Source organism: Conger conger, chromosome 8 (genome assembly GCF_963514075.1).
Source record: "Conger conger chromosome 8, fConCon1.1, whole genome shotgun sequence".
Taxonomy (NCBI): Eukaryota; Metazoa; Chordata; class Actinopteri; order Anguilliformes; family Congridae; genus Conger; species Conger conger.
The window spans coordinates 51,541,127-51,564,995 of NC_083767.1; the positions used below are offsets into that span (position 1 = coordinate 51,541,127).

A 23,869-nucleotide genomic window follows, 5' to 3' on the forward strand; every position below is an offset into this window, starting at 1 on the left:
GCTCTAACCGCCTGAGCCAATATTGCCCCCTCATCTACCTGCATGAATATATGAAAAATGCTTTGTATGTATTTCTTGTAAAGGGAAAACATATTGCTGGATGTGCTTACAGATAGCCCCAATGACACACTAATTTATAAATACAATGGACATTTTGTGCAGTGCTCTAAGAAAAAGCATTGAGGAAGTTATAAAAAAGAATGAGGTGACATTTTAAGGGAAGAGTCAGCCATCCACTGATATAGCAGAGATGGCAAAAATAAGACAAGTTTGACAGAAGCCCTGTTTTTTCTGTGAGTTGCTCCTGTAGCTCAACCAGCTTCATTATATGACAGGAAAGGAAGGAAACTCCATTTTGGCAGCCAATAACAGAAGTGAAGTGTCTGTATGTTGAAACAAAATACTGTACATACAATATGCTATATTTGCTTTATGTTTAAAGTTTCTGTTTCATTCACATACGTACTGTGCAGTGTGATTGGAGGACAGCTCACTGTTCACTGGGCGGCTAGCATTTAAACTCAAGGTCATATTGTTCCATATTCATGCCATATCATTTCATGCTTGCTTTAAAAAATCCAAGCTTTTTGAATAGGCAAATTAGAATCATAAACATGCATCTACTCTGGGTTTCTTCGCCATATATTTAGAGCATGATGACTGAATTATTGTATATTGTATTTATGTTTTTGGAAACAAAACAAATGATTTCATATGCAGTGCAGATGCAGTATAAATCTCAGAAGACCACACCCAAAGCTATGTGACAATATTAAACTGTAACTGTAGGTGTCGCAAATGTAAATATCAGATGTTATTTCTTTATTTATGTTTTTATTTGTCACTCCAGTTGTGGGATGGGCAGTTATAGTAGGGTATGGTATTTTGTCCCTGTACAACCAGTAACTGTTCCAATCAGTATCTCAAATGAGAAAGTATAGAACAGAAATATACTATATATATATATATATATATATATATATATATATATTATATATATATATATATATATATATATATATATATATATATATATATATATATATGCACCTGGGGGTTACAAATTACTGATCAAAAAATAGTTTCTAGGAGTTTCCCAATCTATGTCAATCTATGTCAAACTCTACCTTAGACCTCCCTCCTGATTTCCCCTGCCCCTCCTTTCTGATATCCCTATCCTTGTCTAACCCCCCCCCCCCCCCCCCCCCCCAAAAAAAACAAAACAAAAAAAACAAAAAACAAATGCACTTATGATGACAACTATGTTTAGAACAGCATTTCATGTGTCTTTTGCTAGTTTCTGGATGTGATGCTTTGACTTATGGTAGAACCTATGCACTTGTAAATCGCTTTGGATTAAAAGCGACTGCCAAATGACTAAAATGTAAATGTATGTCATCATGATCAACGGCATATAAAACTACTAAAATAAAAAGCTAAGACACTGCATATGTTTCATCACAGATGCAAAAATTGTCTATTTTTTTTTCTAATGTAAACCCAATTATCTTTTGAACTAAATGTCTCAGTATTCCATCCATATATTTCCCTAACAATGATAAACAACGTCTGTGTATCAAGAAACCAATCATAGTGAAAAAGCCCACAAGAAACCTATTGATAGATCCCATGGTTCACCACGAGGGGGTCTTCAAACCAGACCCAATAGCGTTTACCAATAGCGTTCAATAGTCTTATTAGATTACGACAGAACCAGTGGGCAGCAGAATGACCATTAAGAAACAGGCCCACTCCGTGATACTAATGTACTATGATAAACGGAAGTTGATCTCAAGGCCGAGACCAACATAAAATGGTATTTAAATATTTACAAGTCTTACAAAATGCCGAATGCTTTTTCACCTTGTTCTACAGTCCGAACTGTTTATTGGTATAATGCCGAGTTTTGAAAAGACATGGAAAATATCAGCGAAAATATTTAAAATTAAAAAATAATTTATTAGTAGTTGTATGTCTGCCTGAATCGTAACCCCATTTACCTCCTGTCCCTCCTTTGACCACGCCTAGAAGACCTACACAACGGCTTGGCAGGGTTTCTCCCAGTTATGAACAAAAAACAGTCCGGAAGGAGGAGCCTACTCTGTGACTCAGGCATTGAGATATATCGGCCACCCCCACTCAGGCAGTAATTTACATTCCGGACTGATCTCATCTGCCTTTGAGCTGCCTCCAAGAAAGAGAAGCATATCTGCAGACATACCTAAGCGAAGTAGTGGAGAATGCGCAAATGGTGCGCCAACCACTTCTAATTTATAAACAAGGAAAGTGAGTAGACACAACGCCAGCGGGAGAGTTTAAGGTATGATTTCCATTTCTCTGTTATGGACTCAACTGTGTTGTTGCCTGTTTGTTTTATCCCGCGTTTAGTAGGTGCAGTGACAAAACCTACTTACTTGCTTTTACAAGGATCTCATTACAAAGAAAGAGTGGTGGTTAACACGAAACTCAACATGAAAATCATAAAGTTTTAGCCTACTTTCCGTAAAAGCATATGGTAACCTCATGTGGATAGATGCTGAAACAGGACACTCAGAGGCCGTCTGTCGTAGCAATTTTTCGGATGTATTGTGAACAAAAGCCTATGGAGTGACTTGCGTTTTTGCTCTTTGATGTTGTGAACACTGAAGAACACGATTTCCCCAACTTTCCACGCGTCCTACTAGCCGAATGTTGTCTTTTGTTCTGGTTATAAATTCAGATTAAGTAAATACGAGAGTTGTGGCAAGGCAGTGATTGGGCAGTGACTTCAGACACATGAGGCTTGGCACTCCTGTCATAGGGGACTTCATTCAGGTGACAGAGGTGCCACACCCCCTGTCATTGTCCAGGTGTCTTATGTGTATGAGAGAAATGTAAATGTAAAGAATATAGTGAGAAATTATGTCAATCATTTAAATATTTGAATATCTGAAATCACACAGTTGCTACCCGAATGACACTACTTCGGTATCCCAAAAACAAAATTGAGCTGCAAAATACATGGCAAACTAGAGACAGAAATAATATGTCCAATTTACTCTGAGCACACAAAAGCCGAACAGCCTCTGTTGTCAATGTGAAACTTCAACAGACTGGTAAAGTGACAACCCTACTACTGCTTTGTTTCTGCCCCTGTGGCAATCCCTTCAGTGGGATCAGACAAAATATAAATAACACCAGGTTTGGCAAGCATGACTGAAATCCGTTAGCTGGACTTATCTTATGACAGTATTTTCAATGCGAGAAATCTAGGTTGTTGTCGGGGGGGGGGGGGGGTTGGGGGATGGGGGATGGGGTTTCCCTTTTGGAAGTCTGGTGGCTGATCGCTGAACACATGTGTTTGCAATTTGGCACATGTTTTGTTAAATGCTTTACATCTGTTTTTTGATCTTTGAACTGATCCTACAAAATTATCCCTCCCCTGTATCCGAATGGTCCTTTCAGCCAGGCTGAATGACGGGGGGTTACGGGCCAGACACCTCTCTTCTCCTGGCCGGACCTTTTTCCTCAGATTGCTCTGATGTAACCATCTTTCCACTCAGTGTACAGAACTGTGTGCCGTGTTATTTGCCCAGAGCAGCATGCTGTCTGACTGGTTCTGTCTTTTCCTATATGAACTTAGTGCGCAAGCTGCTCTCAATGGTTTTTGCCTAAAGCTGAGTGTTGCGCAAATGACCGCTCCCCTTCCCATGTCACAAAGTGGTTATAAACTAGTTCTCTTCTTTAGTTATGTGTACGTTGTGCTACTCAAAGACATTATTCTTCTCTGACATGGTTGGTAAGGTCAAACCTCAGACCTTGTGAGACTGAGGTTCAGAATCAGTCTTGCTGCAATGTGCTTTTCTTGTGTTTTTTGGTTGCATGCATTCCATTATCCACTAAAAACAATGCCTGCAAAGCTCCTAACGACTACTTAAAAATGAATAAAATTAAACATGAAACCGTGCATTATCTTTCACCAAAGACTGAAACTGAAATCACATGACAAGAGGCTCTAACGTGAATGTTCATACTCTTAGAACAGGGGATTCATCAATCAAAAGACTGCCAACTTCTGCCTTAGAATAAAGACTTAATTGTATCATCTGTTGATGTAAAACTGTATAAACCTGAACAGAAATGACCTTAGGACCTCTAGGATGTTGCAACCACGAACCAAGTTGCAACCCAATCCATTTCAGCTGTTTTTATAGTGAGAAGCAATGACACTCGAACTCTCGACCCTCAGCTACTTTCCCATATCACAGGCTGTCAAAGTGACATGTCTTGACAGGACAGTGAGCACATGTCCCAGGGCCATGGGAACAGCCTTTCCCAGGATGTTTCTAACTGGCACATAGTGGGTTTTTCCTGTTTTTTTTTTTGTTGTCTAACTGGTTCACCAGTTGAATGTCATAAAAATAGCTTGCCATCACAGCTGCCATGACAAATGGGACAGTGCCTGTCCTTATCAATTTGATTGAGGCTGGAAAGCAGAACCGTGGAATACGGTGGAATACTGATCTGGCAACAAAGACTGGGCTAGAACTGAGACTGGGCTCTTTATTTATTTTCGTTTTACCTGGTCTGAGCTTCCTGATTCAACTACGACACTCTTTGTTTGCCCAGAAACTGACTCTGGGTCAAACGTATGGCTGAGCGCTTCCATGCAAATCACCCTCTGTTCCGTATGTTTAAATTCTGATTGAGGCCCTTGTTTCAGTCTTCATTGCTGACGAAAGCAAGCCTCCACCTTTTAAACCCATCTGATTTTCAGATATCCAGGGTAATACCCTTCATCATAATCAGATCACTACATGGCCAGCTATTCTACCGTGGTTTTATTGTTTGATGAACAGTATTTTGTGCCAGTGCACCTGTCTACATTGCCTGTTTTGGGAGGGGCTTGGTTCCACAGGCCAGTGACATTACGGCAGGAAAGTCTGCTATTGGTGAGCAGTCTGAGGGACATCTGCTCAGCTGGGCAGAGCCATGTCAGTTGTTTCCCTCCTGGTTAACACTCACGCAGCACTGGACAAAGGCTAGAAAACAACAGTTGTTCTCAAAAGCATGTCCATCAACAAAGGCAGGGGGGCCCCCCGGTCTTCATAATCCCTCTTAATATGCCAGAGGCCCAAAAAGAGATTTAGTTATGGGGGGTTATGTCTGTCAACTGTCACAATGTTTCAGAATAGAATAGGGCATAAAATAGCCATTAATATAATTTTGTTCAAATGTGTGTGAAAACAAGAACAAAAATGTGCTAGGACCTCTGTAGGCTGTTCCCAGACACAGGAATTGCTATAACAATCGCTTTCCAGGTCTACATAGTGGGCTTTGAAAAGATGGATGTATCGTCCTTGTGTTTTGTCTTTCGAAGTTCTGACCCTCTCGGACCACTGTACGGTTTGCTGTTATTTATCCGCACGCAGCTACCGGGTCCACACACGGGTCTCCCCACGCCGCTGTACGGGTGGTCCTTCCTGCGCTCCGACCTGCTCCGTGGCAGAACTGCTGGCTCCGCTGGGAGCCCATGTGTTCCCAGCACTACGTTCAGCCGAGGAGCCCACGCCTGAACTGAAACCAAACCTTGGCCAAGGTGATCCCTTGGGGCTCTTAATTTTTTTGGCAGTCAGTCAGCGCAGCAGTGCATACTGAAATCAGGACAGTGTGTCAGGGATCATACTTGAGCCTGTCAATATTTAGAAGGAGTCTGTAGTGCACTATCAAACAAAGGACAGCCCATCTTTATTATGATATGGATATTGAATGGTCTTAGTCGCCCAGCATTACAAAACTGAGCACATAATCATCCAGTTGGTTTTATCTGCATACTTCCACTGAGGAGTTAGCCTGTATAAAAAGGTCAGTGTATGTGTAGATGTCCCCAGGGCACTGTCCTACACATGCCTTTGCCATATATTTACATGTGGGGAAACCCAGCTGTAGAAACGCACAGCTGCCACACGCTGTGCTCCAGAGCACAGGTGGCACAGGGGAACAGCTGCACCTGAGCCCAGCCCATTTTTAGGAGAGGTGTATGGAGCATGGGGGAGGCGCTCGGGGAAAGGATCGCAGGGGACCTGCTGTCTGGCTGTTCACCTGCATACTGAAACCTCTCGTCTTTTCAACCTTACTTTCTGCAACAAAGAGATCAGTACACACGGCTGACAATCACCTCTATGGTCTCTTGTCCCTTGTTTGTAATTAAAGGCCTTTATCAATGGACTTAATTCACTCCAGCCAGTCTGGTCTATCTTGGCAAACATTTCAAAAGCCGCAGTGACAGTGGCTGCATGTTTTTGGACTCAGCAGTGTTCATCATTAACACACTGTCTAATCGATTTCATCAACAGCTTGAGCCAATGGATAAGGTTTAGTCAAAGATCTTATCAGTAGTGAACCGGTTCCTTTTTTGCCACAATCTTGTTGCCTTCCCTATTACCAAACCACCTACAACCATGTTCTTTGGTTCACTTGCTTATAATAGGAAATGTTTTTCAAGCTCCACAGGGTTATGTTTTACATATTATCCACAAATAGAGCTGGACTGATAAATCATATATATATCTGTACTAACTGGTAATGCAAAGTTCCCTACACAAAAGTATCAATGACGATATCTATTCTATGCAAATAATCACGAACAAAAAACAGCTGCTAGTTTTGCCCCTTGGTTTTCCCTAGGAGGTATTACCCCAGGTAATACATATGACTATCAAATGAAACAATATAGTAATTTTCTTAATTAGTATCACATCTAGAACACTATGTGCTGTTTGGGCGCTGTGCCTTCTCTGTGCGCACATGGGTATTTCCTGTGGTGTGACTCACAGTCACACACTGCTGCCACAGCAAGCTCCATTCAGCTGGATGGGGAGCTAATTGAACCTATGACTGCAATATTCCCTGCTGGTCCTCTCAAGAGATAAGTTTAGCAAATGTTGTTGCTGTGGTTCTGTATGCCAACACACTGGATGTGAAATTAAACATTGAAACAAAGGATGATCCATGTAGGAATTGCAGCCTTAAAGGAAGACAAAGAGTGGAACTTTCTGGAAGTTAGAATCTGTTCATGTTAAGGATATTTTGTTAGTTAGTTGAAATCCACACTAATGTGCTTTTTATGTGTATATAACTATGTGTGTGTCTGTCTCTGTCTGTCTGCATGTGTTCAATGAACCTTCAATTGTAGGAAATACGAGTAAAATTATAAAGCCGTTACTGACAAAGGAAATATTTTTAAAAATTCATTTTAAAATTATCAGGATCTGGAAAGTAAACTAAAATAAATTATAAACCCAACTAAAACAAAGTTCACCATTATTTTTTGTTACTTCATGGAGTTTTAATACCTAGGCACCATTATATTTGTGTATGCTACACATGATTATGAATCTCATCTCTGAAATACATAACTCTTATTTTTGGGCTTACAGGAAGGCTGTAATGATAACTCTGCATGTGGCAATACCACAGGAAAAGAACAGGGTGTGAAAGTGTGGTTGAAAACAGCCATGTCTGCGGAGAGAGCTAGCTCATCTATCTGTGGGCCCACCCAGTTTGGCAGAGGACTTGAACATCCTGTAAAAAGGGCTGTTGTCTCTAATTTGGATAAAAACCTGTCTGATGCAGTTCAGGCATGTGAAAGGTGTTCCACCCTTGATGGTCTCCATTTGTGGTCTCTGTCTCTGGACTTGGAAGTTTCACATGTGTCATACTTTTAAGACTGAAACACATTTGCATCTTTCTTTCTAGAAAAATAATCTATAGTTTACTTGACAGTGATTTAACTTTTCTTATTGGAGATTAGGCTTTCTGGGACTGAACATTTACCCAGGGGAAAATGTTTAGTTGGGGACACAAACCAAGTACATTTGGAAATGCTTTGTACATTCAACCAAATGGCTTTCTTGTCTTTTACAGTTTAATTGTAGTACCAAATTTGGGTAGTAAAGCAGTTGAAGTAGCAGGTAGGTTTTTGTATGAGTCCCAGTTCCATGTTGTATTGAGGCAAACCCATTGACAATGAATCCTCAGGCATGTTGGGTCTGGTGCCAGAGATAATCTGTCACACCTTAGTTGTAGGCATCCCTCAGAACTTCACTGAAGCACTCACAAATAGCTCTTGTTCATTTCCCACACAGCAAGAAAACAAGCCTCATAATGGAAGCATAAATCTACAATATGTAGGTCGCAATTCGATTCAGTTCCATTCTCCTGCAGGACTAAATTACTTTACAGGGTTAACATAACTCGATTATTTTCTGTGGAACCCCTTTGCACTCTAGTGAGGAGTGTGTTGGGGGGTTACTGAGGAAGGCTGTTGTTCGGTGCTTGAGTTTGAAAAACACAGTTGACAAATGTTTTAATGCAGCAAGTGGAAATGGGAAGTTCTGAAATGCTTTCTAAAGGCTGTAACCGTTTCCTGTGAACACAATTTTTCTTTACTATACTCGAATGTGACAGATAGATAAGTGAGGAAACTGCTTATCTATTCTGTATTTTTCAATAATCAGCTGCCCAGTTGATCTTTTACCATGAGGACTGTAGTGTTTTATGTGGTTTTTATACTCTTCAGGTCTCATTTTGTGTGCTGGCCTATGTTTTTCCCTCCTAGAAATTCCCCACTCAGGAAAGCTAGTCACAAGCTGCTAGGCCACCTCAGTTGGTCACGAACTCATTTAGAAACTTTCCCAGCCTGGCTCCACGGGTCACCCGGAAGGAAGACCTAAATTCCCAGGTCACCACCCTTTCTCCACAGGATGGGGTCTGCTGTGGAGCCCCCCCTGGCCTGGGGATCCCCAGTGCCCTCCCACCTCGTCCTGGTGGTTGATAGACGATTGCCTATTGGACGAGGATGTCCAGCGGGTCACGTGGCCCGCCCCTGCCTTGCAGGGTCACTCTGCAGCCATGGAACAGTAAAACAAACACGTTTGGGAAAGAGGAGCCGTTATTATTCAGCATCCCGTGGCAGTGAGAGAGTAGCCCCCCATGTCCTGGCTAGCAGCCCATCTCTCAAAGGAGCCGCCTACTCATCCCCTTCATGCTATTGCCAGTAAGAACATCCCTTTCCCACATACAATTCCCATGCTGTCTGTGCGCTCTCTACATGATAGGCTCTTAATTACTTGGTGAAATGAGGGCAAATTAATGAATCTGCTTATCCCGTGCTGCAGACCTGAGACCTGTAGTACACAGCAGCATGTATGTGCAGTATGTTTTTAAATAGAACTCCTGCCTGGTGATTCTTCAGGCCGCAGTGACCTGGTTGTACTGTGGATCATGAAAATGAGACGTTCATGCCACAGCACATGATAAATAGGGCAGTGCTCAGGTGGAGAGTTTGCAGTGTAGATGTTTGTGAGCATCTCAATTTAAAAAACAAAATTGCATCAGTGACCATTTACAACTTCATTATTTTGGTTTGGAAAGGATATTAATTTACCGTGGAAAAGCAGAGCACTTCTCGTTAGATGAAAATTGTAACAACAAGTATAGCTTATTTGATCTAAAGCTGTAGCCTTTTTGGGTGCGTGCTACTTCACTAAACGGAAGCGCTTGAGAGTTTGTTGATTTTCTCTCAGTACTCTCAGTACAGTAATCCCAGTTTCATGTTGAACACCCATGTGCCGCCCCTGTCTGATTTTAATAATCACTTGGCTTGCACTTGCCTGAACACATTTCCTGAGTGGAGAACACATTCAGTTGATTTACAGTAGCTCCAGTCTGAATTGTAACTGAATTGTTACTTCTCTATAGGAATATACATGTTTTAGTGTAGGGGTGCTTTGTTTGGAAACCTGACCCCTTTAGCAATGGTTGCATAGGAATAAGCTGTTTATGGCGATATCCTATTTATGAAGTACAGTGCAGCACATAGGGTAATATTGGCCAACTTACAATATTTTCTTGGAATAGTACTTCCCCAGTCATTTCCATGCAAAAAAATTGTCAGTCATTGCTGACTGAAACACTATTGACAACATCTCATTGAGGAGACATGACCTTTATGAAGCTCCGGGTCCATACAATGGGACAAAGCGACAGAATGCTTTTGTTTTGAATTAGCCCCATCGGTATTGTTGGTATGACTCTTTAATAAAGAGTGAGTGAGTGACAGGCATTTTTACAGTGCTATAGTAAGGGTGGGGTTGCAGTCTCTGGAGGATGGGCTGGCCCCAGATTCCATCTCTACTGAGCGCAAACTGTTAGGCAGGAACGTGGAGGTCAGACAGTAATAGGCAGCAAGCTGCTCTTTCCTGTTCCTCTCGGATTCTGTAACGAGGGGAGAATCTAACAAAGGATGGCCCGTCATCCTTCGCCCGCCTTACACTCATCATAACCGCTGTAACCACAGGACGTGCTGCCCCTGCGTACAGCACAACAGCGCCGCCCCACTCCAGGAGCCTGTCGTTCAACAGAGAGAAGGATAATGGCCTGGCCAATCTAGTCATTAAACTCATTTGAGCCCATTTGAGAACATTGACATATTTCTTGCGGATAGGCTTTTGAGAGTTTTTCTTTTTTTCCCTCTTCATTTCTCGTCTCCTGATTTACTAGAGTTCTTGGTCATTTACAGGAAGTGCATCTGTACTGTTGGGAGACGTCTCGGTTAATTTGCAGTCCGCTGAGCCCTGTCACATCTACATTCTTTGGAAAAACCCACCGTTTGTTTTTTCACGTGAGCAGTGAAGCCTACCCATGGTGCAGATGTTTCTGGCCCATCTCATTGTGTGTTATTTCACAAGTTTCATGTGATTACACATTTAATGATAGGGGCAGTGAGAGGAAGTTCCATAATTACTTGGTGACCCATGGTCACACCCTGAGCAACGGGTCATCAAACGCCTACAGTGTCCTGGTTTACATAGCAGAAAACAGTGTCACTGTGTTGGCCTACTCACCACTGGTACAGTAAAGAGACCCATCAAATGTCTTTTGCGTGGAACATGGGGCGCTAGCATAAGCAGACAGGTCTTTTGTAATAAACTGCTGTGTCTGCTTTTGCTATTGTATAATTTCAGCTTGTCTTTTGGATAGCGGGCTTTACGGAGCCGGGCTTGCTATTCAGCTACCTCTAATGGAGCATGTGAGGCATGAATAGGGTGGCTTGAAAAGGCATGCTGTACTGGCAGGTTGATCTCTGATTAAAACCTTTTGTTTTTTATCCTGACTATGGGAAAGAGACAAATGCCCTATGTAGCAGTAGATATTTTTAATGTGCATTTTGTGTGGTCTACATACAGGCACAGCTTTTTTTTTTACAACCGGTAGAAGTACTGCATCTTTGGTACTGGCCAGTTTTCAGTGATCACAGATGCTTGACAAAGCAAGTGTACCCTGCTACATTCACCTTGCTAAATCCATGTCACACCAGTGGGTTGGGGACAGCTGCGATTAAGCTTAGAGAAAAAGAAGGGGGTGCTAATTAATTTACTAAATGTAAATCAGTATGGTGACCATTGGTCCCTCTAGGGAAATGGTTTAATGGCAGAAGGTGTGGGGGAAGGGGGTGTAAATGACCCATTGTGGTTAACATGCACTGGCTCTGTAGACCAGCCTTCATGTCCCTGGTCCACCACCGCAGGGCTAGAACATGCTGGCCCTGAGAGATGGCCTGGTCAACCAGAAGAGCTGTCATAAGAGCTGCTCCCTGTCCTGAGAAAGGTGGTTTGGGGCCCCCGGAGGGTGAGGGGGTGGGACGGTCCAGGGAACAGCCGCCTCTGTGATTCTGAGGGGCTCTGTAAGCCAGCCAGCCTGGGATGCGAGTCCTAAAGCCCTGAGTTGACATTTAGACCCACTCTCCTACACCCTGCACTCAGTGGCCTCAGAGCATGATGTCATATGGGTCTGTCACTTCAATTTCCATGGAGGGGACCTCCGGTGTGGGCACCCTGCATAGAGGCATGTGTATTATGAGGGGATCGGACTCACAATATCCATGCTCCCAACAGGGGCGCTATTACGTGAAGGTCATTGAGTTTCATATAACGAGCTCCTTAATTTACGGGGAGGGTATTACAGATGGCATGCATGCTGTTGCTGAATAGGACAAAAGGCAGTCAACATTTAAAATCTGCCACAAAACATATTGGTAAACCTAAAAGTGAAGTATTATTAGGAGTTTCCACGCGTAGTCACCCTCTGCCTTTAAGCACCATTAATGGCATTTCCTGGAATAGCAGGATACATAATCCTGAAAAGCTGTTAATGTTTCCTATGGGCTGTGCACAATGTTTTTAGCTGAGTGGAGTTTCCAGCAAGAGAGTGACCCAGGGGTTCCCTGAATGTCCACTTAAATCTCCCCTTCTACTGAGCTCAGTGTCCTGTGTGGATGGGCCTTACAAATTAAACCTGCTGCTTTTCTTTCTCTATTCAGTCAAAACTCTGTGTGCCAAAACACAGCATGTTAAGTGGTATACAGTGCCCTCCATAATGTTTGGGACAAAGACCCATCATTTATTTATTTTCCTCTGTACTCCATGATTTTAAATTTGTAATAAATAAAAAAAATCACATGTGGATAAAGTGCACATTTGTCAGATTTTAATAAAGGGCATTTTGTACATTTTGGTTTCACCATGTAGAAATTACTGCAGTGTTTATACATCGTCCCCCCATTTCAGGGCACCATAATGTTAGGGGCACAGCAATGCTATGTAAATGAAAGTAGTCATATTTAGGATTTTATTGCATATCCTTTGCATGCCATGACTTCCTGATGTCTGTGACCTGTCAACGTCATCAGAGACTGGATATCTTATTCTCAGGCTGTCCTACAAGTGATACTAAAACTCTGTGCATTTGAATGGATCTCTATGGGAATTGAGGGGTGGGAATAGATTCAGCTGTAAATTATGCTGATACAGTATGCAACACATTTGTTGGCTAAATGGCCTTAAGGCATCAAGGGCCCAAAGTATCAAATGAGCCTCAAACCGCCATGCTGCTGCCAGGTATGCAGTGGATAAGAAAATAATTGTTTCACATGAATATTTTTTCCATTGAGTTCAACAGGAAAATTTGTCAGGAGAAACAATTATTTTTGTATCTACTGCGTATCTGGCAGTAGCCAGGTGGTTTGAGGGTCATTTGATACCTTGGACCCTTGATGACTTTTTGCCAAAAAATGTGTTCCATACTGTATCAGCATAATTTACAGCTGAATCAATTCCCATAGAGATCCATTCAAATGCAAACAGTTTGTATCGCTTGTAGGACAACCTGAAAATAATATATCCAGACTCTGATGCTGTTGATAGGTCACAGACATCAGGAAGTCATGGCATGCAAAGGATATGCAACAAAATACTAAACATGACTACTTTCATTTACATAACATTGCTATGTCCCACATGATTTTTTTATTATAAATTTAAAATTGTGGAGTACAGAAGCAAATAAATCAATGATGGGTCTTTGTCCCAAACATTAAGGAGGGCACTGTAACCACAACAGTATGCTTTGGAGTTATTGGTCACTTTCTTTAACCTCCACTTTGGCCTCATCCTATGGTCCTTTTGTAGTCGTACAGAAAACAAATCTGTCGTCTTATTGTTTATGTGCTGTACGAATCAGTGATAACAAAAGTGTGGTGTCCTTCACAAAACAAAGTATCACGTCATAACGATGTGGATACTATCTGAAACATGGAACTGTTGATTGGTGAGAGACATTAGCTTTTTGCCATTGCATTGTCATGCAGTTAAGACCAATTGTGAGCAGTCTGCAAATGAAGATACCCTGCACAATGCACTTTCCTGGACCTTATGCGTGTTCCATTTCCTTTCCACAGTTACACGCCATTTTGCCCTCGTGTCCCAGTAATGAGGCAGGAAAATCTTGCCATGATCTGTCGGCACAGTTCCCCAGGCCTGCAGCCTCTGCAGTCTCAGCCAGGTCTGCACGGCTGGGGAAAGTCGCTCTGAAACCTGCCCACTTTGTGTGTTATTTTCTGTGATGGGGGTAGAGACTGTCAGACAAACGCTTTCACACAAGCCCGCTCTATCTGTTAAGGCTGGGCATGGTTTGTTTACCATCTGATGTACAGTACTGAAGTGTTTGATGCTAATCCAGGGTGTGTGTGTGCCTTTCTGTGAGCATGTCTGTGTGTGTGTGTGTGTGTGTGTGTGTGTGTGTGTCTGTTCATGCATTTCTGGGTTTTTATCTTTACATGGGTGTGTAGCCCTGGAAACAGAAAATATGCTAGTGTGATTTCCTGAATTGACCATTGTAATTAAAGACCGGATATACACAAGGCCCCATAATGACCTCAGTAACCAGAGGTTCCCTTCTTGTTTACTGTAGAGGTCTCCTTGTATGGTCTAAGTGTGTAGAGCTGCCAGTAATGCTTATGAATTTCAGTTTAACATGAACATAAGTGACAGATAATGATCCAGATTTTATGTTTTGTTTAACTATTGCTATGACACTGTGTGAATCAATCAGTATCACGCTCATACAATCACTTGAGTTTGGTGATTAGACTGAAACAACTGTGACCACTTTGGCTTTGTGAACTATACAGCATGTATTTGAATGTAGTAGGCCTACCACCCTTGTGTCTTAATATTTTTTCAGTACTTTTACTTTGTCATATAAGAATGTACAAAAAACACATGACAAATGGATTGTTAGAACTAAAAGTATACTTACAAGTTATGTTGTGTGTAGTGACTTTTACTGTATTCCATGGCCATATATATATATTTAAAAAATGTATTTATTATTTTGAATTCTTTTATTATTATTATTTTTTTGTGGGGGTGTGTAGTGATGTTACATCGTGTGCATTAGGCCTTGTTTTGCTTGGCCTCATTATTGTGGGAGTATGTAGTGCCCTCATGTGGACACTATTGAAAAATTCAGTAAGATTAAACACGACGTTGGTATTGTCGAGAAATATATTTGGCAATATGTATTTTTTCGATTCAATTTCATTTTAAGAAGTAAGCCGTAAAAATATAATGCTATCTAAGGATTAAACCATTTTAACAAAAATAACCTTTTTCATTCATTATATCACTTTTAAGTAATTTAAACGTTTGTATTGTGTCTTCTACATCATAATTGAAACGGCTACAGCAAAATAAATAAATACATAAATAAATAAATGCTTATTCATATTAACAGATAATTATCATTGAACCTATTTAGAAATTGCTAAAGTGCCCTGATTTGTTATCTGTCTTTGCGTATGGTTTGTCGCCCGGCGACACAATTAATTTGAGAAAGTAATTAAAACGCCATTGCAGGCATTGTGCAGATAATGAGTTTTTCCCCCCCAAAGCTTCCGCAATTCATTAAAACTTCATACGAATATGAATTGCATGACATGCTCCGCGTGTGGCAAATCATCCCCTTTGTCTTGTGCAGTCGACAAACCTGGGTATGCAGAATATGCCTTTAATTGTTGGTATAACAGGAGAGTTTAAGACGTCTGGCCAAATTACAGGAGTAGGACATGTAGTAGGTCCACGTGCACCAGCTATATGAAAATGTAATGTACTATATTAGCCAAACCGAGTATAATTGTGATGTAATTGACCTTTTGGTGTACGGCTGTACGGTTAAACTCTTCCAAATTGACTTTTACGCTTTCAAGCAGCAGTTATTGGGTTATGTAAAGAGCTCTGCAATTTATCAATCTGGAATTTGCGCGCTCGGAATGCATATGGGACATGTCCCAGATGCATATAAATTGGGCGAAATATTTTCACATGCTACACAGTGACATGTTTTTCTTTATAGCCATTAGTGTTCACAATCCCTGTAGGTCACCAATGCAGCATTAAACAAAATTTGGAACATATACGTCGAAATTGACGCACTGTTGCATTGCTACAGTACAATAAGATTTGCACGATTTGCAAGAATAACCAAATCTCGTAGTTGTCGAATCGAGTATGTAAATTATTTGTATAGAAAACATGTAGCCTAATAAACAGAAGCTACTGAAAATACTAAATTGTACAGCTAATAAAATGTAATGTTATAATTTTTGTTAACTAGCCTACTTCTAGGGGCAAAGGGACACAGTATAATATGCCGATAAAAGGGTTAGCCGATGTTTTATCTTTTTTGTGTCGAAGCAACCACAAATACGCAAATATGTGAGGCATTTTTATTACCTTTAATGACTTTCTGAGCAGATCTACGTGTAAACACCTCATTTCTGATCACCTGTAAACTGAACTCGACAAACGTTATGCCTCCATATATGGGAAGAGTGTGGGAGTTATCCAGGTGTGTGTGTGTGTGTGTGTGTGAAAGTTAGCCAGTCGTTGTGCACTCTGCTCCAAGGGGAGTGGGTGGTTAGATAATAAAGTATTGCTTTGAGAGGGTAGACGCAGAGGCGTTTTAATCCTGCTTGAACTCACAGTTGCTCAGTCCCAGGCATTTTTTGCTAAGAAGATACACGCGCAAAGACCTTATTTCTGAACCCCACTCCCAGCCAGCGGTCCGAGATGGCAACTATGCTTCGATACCCAGTTTTTCCTTTCTTGCAAGGTAAATTGAGAGTTTTTGTGTCTCAGTGGAAATTGTGTATCTATTTCAAACTTAATTTATACATTGATCGTCCTCGTAGTAGACCTACATATTGAAAAACTGTTGTTGTTGAGTGTGTACGAGAACATTAACTTTCCAATATACAGAGAAGGAGGATTTCTTTATCATTTTAAAATACTTTCCATATTAATGGCGCATGGATTGTGTCCACGGTTAGGAGATTGATTAGGCTGCAACTTCGAAAGGAGTTTTGCACAAAAATGTTATGTAATGGATGGACGCCCTGTTCTGTCACTAAACCTGTTGGGTTGAATCCCACAAAGCTTTAATGTATTTGACAGAATGTTTTATGCATTACAATATTACATTAATGTTTTTTTATGCATTTTATTTTGTGACCGCGAATTACAAGTTATTTCTATTTATAACACTTTTAATAATAATGCTATCCATTCCGAACGTGTTTTCGAAGAACAGTTTTGATATTGAAATAAAAACCGTTTTGGTTTTTTTTTTCAACAGCTGGGGATATTACTTTGTTTTGCGCAACAATCAGCAGTGTGTTTCAATCTAAAGGCTTCCTTCAGGCATGGAAATGGTTATATCATTGTGTCCTGTGTTTTGTTCTATACTATGGCTGATAAAAATGATGAGCTTTCCCAAGTGACCCATGCACACTCGGTTTGTTGTTACAAACCGGATAGTTTGAACAAGAAGGGATACACTGGAACAGTAATCATTCAGATAGCAAATCACTGTGTACGTCAGTATACAGTAATGCATTAGTATTCATTTTTTTAAAATGTAATTACTAAGATGCGTTTCGTTTTTGGTTTCTGTTTACGGTTTTGATGTCAGGGATTCTCCTTTGTGTAATTTTAATATTGGTACAAAGTTCATCAGAATTGGACCGCTCACTAACAGCATTTCGTCATTGATTGTATATATTATGATTGCTTTTGATTCTGCTTGTTTCTTGTTTATGACTGCTTTTGCTAGTGATTCTATGTGATATTATGACTGTGTATGACTTTTGTATTTGACAATTTTGTATCAATTTATAGAGTCATTTATATTATGAAATGACTGTGCCATTTTGAAAAGTTCATTCTTAATGTGTTTTATAAGCCCATATGGACTGGGTACCTCAAAACAAGGTGCAAGGTAAAATAAGTAAAAATCAAATCCTCATTGAGCCATGTATAAATAAAGAAATGACACTACACGTGCAGTTTCTTATGACAGTTTATGTGTCCGCAGATCCGTGCCTGGATCTGGCTGAGCTGAGCGAGAGGCTGCCCAGGGCACGCAGCATCATGGCAGAGCCAGACTACATAGACGGTGATTGTGACGAGCTGATCAAACCCAAAAAACTCATAAACCCTGTGAAGACATCGCGCAACCACCAGGACCTCCACAGAGAGCTCCTGATGAACCAGAAACGGTAAGGCACAGATAGATAGTGCCCCCCCCCCCCCGATCTGAAGCGTTGTATGTTATTAGGTAACTGCTCAAACCACTGGAGAATTGTCAGGTTTATGCAATTTGATGACACCACCAACTGGCAGCGTGCTTTGGTGTCTCTCTAAAGCCAATGACAAGTGAGGCAGGAAGTAAAGGGGTATAATTGCATAAATCTAACTTATTCATGACTCCCCCTCCCCGATCCCCTGATATTTCCCGATGGTGCATGAAAAGGAAGTTCACTGTGCTGATCTATGTCTATGTCATTTCTGTTTTATAACAATCCCCAGAAATCACCTGACCGACCTGCAGAGCCACAGCTCTGAGCATCTGATTTCAGTCCAGATGACACACAGCTATATCTGATGTCTGTGTGCAGGCTAGCTATACAGGGAGATTTCTGTCTCACTCACTCTCACTGAAGGGCTACCAACATTCACTCATTGATTAATTGAATAATTCATTAATTCATTCATTCACTTACCGGTGGACAGGCAGGAAATCACACTGTTATAAATGATAAGTGTAGACCCTGAATATAACCAAAAGAAAATGCCTGTCTGTAGAAACAAGTGAATGATAATCACCCAAGGCCTGCACATTTCTCTCAAGCTCTGTCAAAAGACAACATTCTGGAAGCACTCAAATGCATATGGCAGTTAGCTTGGATAATTAAATCCTCCAGCAGCACAAACAGTGGCTTCACAGGATGCAGCTGAAGAAGCCCAGGCTTCAGCAAGGAATTAATTTGCTTCAGATTATAATGACAAGCAGGCCTGAACTGAAATTAAAACAAGTGTCATCCCTGTGGGTAATACAGTACGGTTTTGTCCTAACACAGCAGTGCTTGGCCCCTGTCCACTGCCTCTGACAGATATTTGTATATAAAGCAGACACGGAGACATCTTCCTCACTGCTCAGCGCATCTCTTTAATGCCCGCTGGCACTGTTGTGTTTCTATATTTACACTCAGAAGTCAGTGCGTTACATCACACGGTCTCACACATCAGTGCACTGATGCGAGGCCATCGCTCTGGCTGTGTCAGAGGGTAAGAAGAAGAGCGTTTGGCCTCCCCCCCTCGGAGTAGTGGGAGCGGGGGACGGGTTGGCCCACTCTGTGAGGGATTAGGTGCCGTGGAGCAGGGCTCTGCTGAGAGCGGGAAGATGGGGCGTTGTGTAAGAGAGATTACATCTCTGCCTGGGTCTCGCCCATCCAGTCCTGCCCCAGCCGCTGCCCTGAGTCTCCACACATACGAATGCGGTTATGACATCACAGCTGCGGGCTGGGGGGGGTAGAGGGAGGCCAATCAGAGATGCTGCAGCAGTTATTAGATAACTCAACCCAGGTGCTGCTTACATAACAGTGACAGTTGTTTACTCATTTTTCATGCGTTTGGGTGTTTTTTTTTCTGAAACAGCTGGAATATCACTTTGTAAATAATCATTCCGTTGTTTGTGCAAATCCCTTGATGTGTGACTGGAGTCCTATTTTTAAATGGCCTCTTGAAATTCCTTTAGTGAAGTCAACTTACAGTTTCATTGGTGCAGTGAAACAGTGATTCAGGTCTATTGACATTTTCCTGAAAATACTGCATGAATGAACAAATCCCATGAGCAGATGCAGTTTTATATTTTTCTTACCTTGCATAAAAAAAAATAGGAAACATTTTAGTAGTGCATGACTCATGTACACAAGTGTCTTTTTTTTCAACTTTCATATTTAGGCATATTTTGATAGATGCACCTGAAACTACTGTGTTGTTCAAAATTGGTCTATCCTTTAGTGAACATGCACTGAAATATGATAGTCTTAAATCTTAATTTCACAAAGTGTATACCTCAATGCGATCGATAAGATTTAATCCAAGGCTTCCTTCAGGCATGGAAATGGTTATATCACTGTGTCCTGCGTTTTGTTCTATACTATGGCTGATAAAAATGATGAGCTTTCCCAAGTAACCCATGCACACTCGGTTTGTTGTTACAAACCGGATAGTTTGAACAAGAAGGGATACACTGGAACAGTAATCATTCAGATAGCAAATCACTGTGTACGTCAGTATACAGTAATGCATTAGTATTCTTTTTTTTTTTAATGTAATTACTAAGATGTTTCGTTTTTGGTTTCTGTTTACGGTTTTGATGTCAGGGATTCTCCTTTGTGTAATTTTAACATTGGTACAAAGTTCATCAGAATTGGAATCCGAATTAAGTGGCTAACCTGAAGCTTCCAGTTTCCCTGTCCTGCATGCTGAGCTCACGTGAAGTTGGAAATGCAGATATCCAGACTGATCCCAAGTGCCTGTCTTCATCACTTCACACATTCCAGAAATGATCATGCATTCATGGAGTAAGGAATGCAGCTGCAGTGTTGACTGGAGTCTGGGGGTTTGGAGGGCAGTTGGGGGGCTGAACGGTCGCCGGGCTGGGGCACTCGTGTGGAAGCCAGGGCTGCTTGACTCTCCATGAAATGTGCCGTTGTAGTCATTTCTGCCCCCTGCAGCCAGCCAGCTCCACAGTACAGTACAGTATTGATAGAGGGAGGAATGCTGTCATATCTGCCCCCTGGCAGCCAGGGGTCGGGCGGATAGGAATGTCAGGGGGGGATCTTGCATAACAGTTATGACCTGCGATTGTTCATGAAGTTATCTAACCTTCCATCTGCATTCAGGCTCTTTCCATTATCCACATGACTATCAGCTGTAGTCCTTAAATACGATTTCACATCCGACAGGACATTTACACCCATGGCTTTGCTTGCACGGTTCCTTGCCTGTTCCTGATCTTTTCATGAAACCCAATGTGTAACTACAGTGTTGCATAACAGGATGCTGTGCTATGGATGATGGATTGAGCTGTAATATGCAGGAAGGGCACGGAACTCTTGAGTGCAAATCAGCCTGATCTGATTCAGTTGTGCCCTCAGTGCTGAGTGATATGAGTGATCCTAACTAATGATTCGCAGATTAAAGGTTAATCCCCCCCCAAACAACCCCTTTCCCTGTGCATTTCCCTGAGTTTATATACTGCACATGAAAATGCAGATTACAGAAATTTGATTTAAGATTTTGTACCCAAAGAGACTCTTATAGCCTACCATATGCCTTATGGGAATGTAACTGAATGTAACAGAAAGAACTCTGTGGAAACATTTGGGAGAAGCTAAAGCAGATCTATAGCCTCATTAAATGTGTTCCAGCAAATGTTTTAGGTACTTATTCTGGGTCTCTCACTACATTAGCACAGTGACACTGGCGTGGGATATTTATAGGTGGTGCATTTATTTGATTTGATCAGCTGTGTGAGTAGAGAGCTTGAGACATTAAACATTTTGTCAGAAAAGCTGGAAAGGCCACTCTGCTCTGGATGTAAAAGCACTTTTCTGACAGGGCGCTGGAAGGAGCATCACGTTGGTGTCTTTCTCACAAGGTGGGTGTGTAGTAGAGGCAGAGTGTGACGTGAGCCTTTCCCCCCCCCACAGGGGCCTGGCTCCACAGAACAAGCCGGAGCTGCAGAAGGTGATGGAGAAGAGGAAGAGGGACCAGGTGCTGAAGCAGCAGAAGGAGGAGCAGGAGGCCCACAAGAAGAGATCTGACCTGGAGATCGAGCTCATGAAGAGACAGCAAAAGCTGGAGCAGGTGAGAAGCCCTGGAGACATGGCAGTTCCCATTCAGGGAAGCAGTGTGGTGTAGTGCATAGCATACTGTATATGAAGGGTTTGGTGCGCTAGGGGTGTAAGTGCCATTTTCCTAATTTTACAGGAGAGCCAAAACAAATATTTGAATGAACCAACGTTTTTGGAATTAATCTTGAGGTTTTTACCCTTTACGTTTATGCAGTTAAGCATGGCAAAGCCTATCTTTTGCCACTAGATAGATCTCATCAAGAGCTTTCTTTTGATTTATAATAGTCATTTTGGCTCAGAAAAAGTCACTTACACCCCTTGCACACCAAACCCTGGATATGTAAATTAGAAGCAATGTTATGACAGTGATTGGAAGGCTACACACACCGAGAAGTATACAAGCAAGAGCGAAGACATCAAGGAGAAATGGCATACTTTCAAAACATAATTACTATTGAAGGAAGTGCTATGGGTTTTATCGTGAAAGTCATAAATGGGTCATAAAGTTAAAACAGCAGTGACCTAGTTCATGTGACTGTTTCAAGATTGTGTGCTTAATTCAAGATGATGCCATAAATAGGAAGGATTTGGATTCTGAATGTCAGCACACATCTGTGATGATTAGAGATGGCAAGAGGTCCTATGTCACAGACTGGCCGAATCCTGTTCACACAGCTGACCTCATTTGATAAGCACCCCGTTGGTTACTCACTGGTTGTGTGTGTGTGTGTGTGTGCGCTTGTGATCTTTCTCCAGCTCGAGCTGGAACAGCAGAAAGGTGAAGAGGAGCAGGAGAACACGCCAGAGTTTGTCAAGATGAAGGGGAACCTGAGGCGGACACGGCTGGAGGAGGAGCCTCAGGAACACTCTCCTTAGAGACCGGGGGGGGAGTCCACGGCACACGTTGCTATAGCCACGGAGTCTGGTGCGAGTTCCTGGTGTTCCCGGTCCCCTGTGTCCCTTTAAGCAGCAAAGCGACTAACTGTGTAGATAAAAAAAAGTCCCCTGCAGCTAAGAGGCTCACCAGTATTCACCAGTATGCACCAGTATACTCTTACCTCACCCACACCATCGGTACCAGTGGGAGGAGGAACTTGCCACTGGTCAAAAGCAGACAGGCCCCAAAAGAAGTGACAAACAGAACTGAAAAGGGTTTTTTTTTTTTTTTGGAAAGCTACAGGAAGCTACTTTTTATTTATCCACATTGTGAATGGAAACTTGGACACTGGATGAACTCTTGAAGCCGCATTGAAGTCTTTTTGTACGCCAAAATTAGTGCTGTTATTTATGCATTTTTGTCATTTTCCTGCATTCATAGAAGTGGAAATTTTAGCTGATCAGACCCTGTGCTTTTGTTTTATCTTGTGAGGTGAAGCTTGTTTTCTCTGTTTTGTGGAAGTCCGAGGAAGTGTTCACCTGTGTGGTTCACTTTGCCTGCTCTTTTTGTTCTGTATTCCACATTCCCTTTGATACACCTGATTTAAATAATAGCAGGATTTTAGGTGTGAGCGTGTACTTTCCTTTATACATATTTTGTTGTTTTTTTTAATAAATTCAGAATTAAGGATAAATAAATATGGTACTCTAGCCAATATTTCTTTCCACTGAATGGAGCTTCACTAAACTTGAACAGATGGTGTGAGGACAGTTTTGTACAGTATTTTAGGGAAGGGAACACACCAATACGCATAATTCAGGCCTTATGTGGACACTTATTTTTCTTACACAACCAAAAGCTTGTCTTAATAAAAATGATTTTGCAATGCTCAATTTTCTGATGTTATGTTGAACTCTGATTCCACTAACACATACACCAAAGAGCACAAACAGGAATTGTGGAAATGTATTGCCTGTTTCCACTCTGCAATTACATTGGTACTGCACTAACAATTCTGCCATGTCTTTTTTTATTTATTTAAACATTTGTACTTGTCGGTTCAGTGGGAACAAACATTCCTTCGGTTCCTCTGCAAAACAAATCGGTTAGTTTACGACCTGTTCATAAATTATCACATAAACATTGTTATCAGTCAGGACTCTAAAAACATGAGACTGATCTATGAGTGACTCGGGACAGATAAAAAAGCGTATTACACTGATTTGCTATCACTTCTTTTTGTTTATTGCCCAATTTGAAAGACCCTCTAGTGATTAGTGGCGCCTCTAATTGTTGCAAAGTCCTCAGTTGTTTATAAAGGGTACAGCCTGGCACATATGCACTTCCCCTTTCTGCTTTTCACACCACAGTTCTGCTGTGGCATAGCTGAATGGTTCTCAGACATGAAAACC

The 23,869-nt window shown here is 41.6% G+C and overlaps 1 protein-coding gene across 1 annotated transcript; it reads left to right on the forward strand.

Moving 5' to 3' along the window:
* Positions 1–2,130: 2,130 nt before the first annotated feature.
* LOC133135736 (protein FAM107B-like) lies at positions 2,131–23,350 on the forward strand. The gene is made up of 4 exons (XM_061252972.1): positions 2,131–2,320; positions 17,752–17,935; positions 21,437–21,593; positions 22,337–23,350. The coding sequence occupies exons 2-4, from the start codon at positions 17,808–17,810 to the stop codon at positions 22,454–22,456; spliced, it is 405 nt and encodes a 134-aa protein (XP_061108956.1). The 5' UTR covers positions 2,131–2,320; positions 17,752–17,807; the 3' UTR covers positions 22,457–23,350.
* The last annotated feature ends 519 nt before the right edge of the window (positions 23,351–23,869 follow it).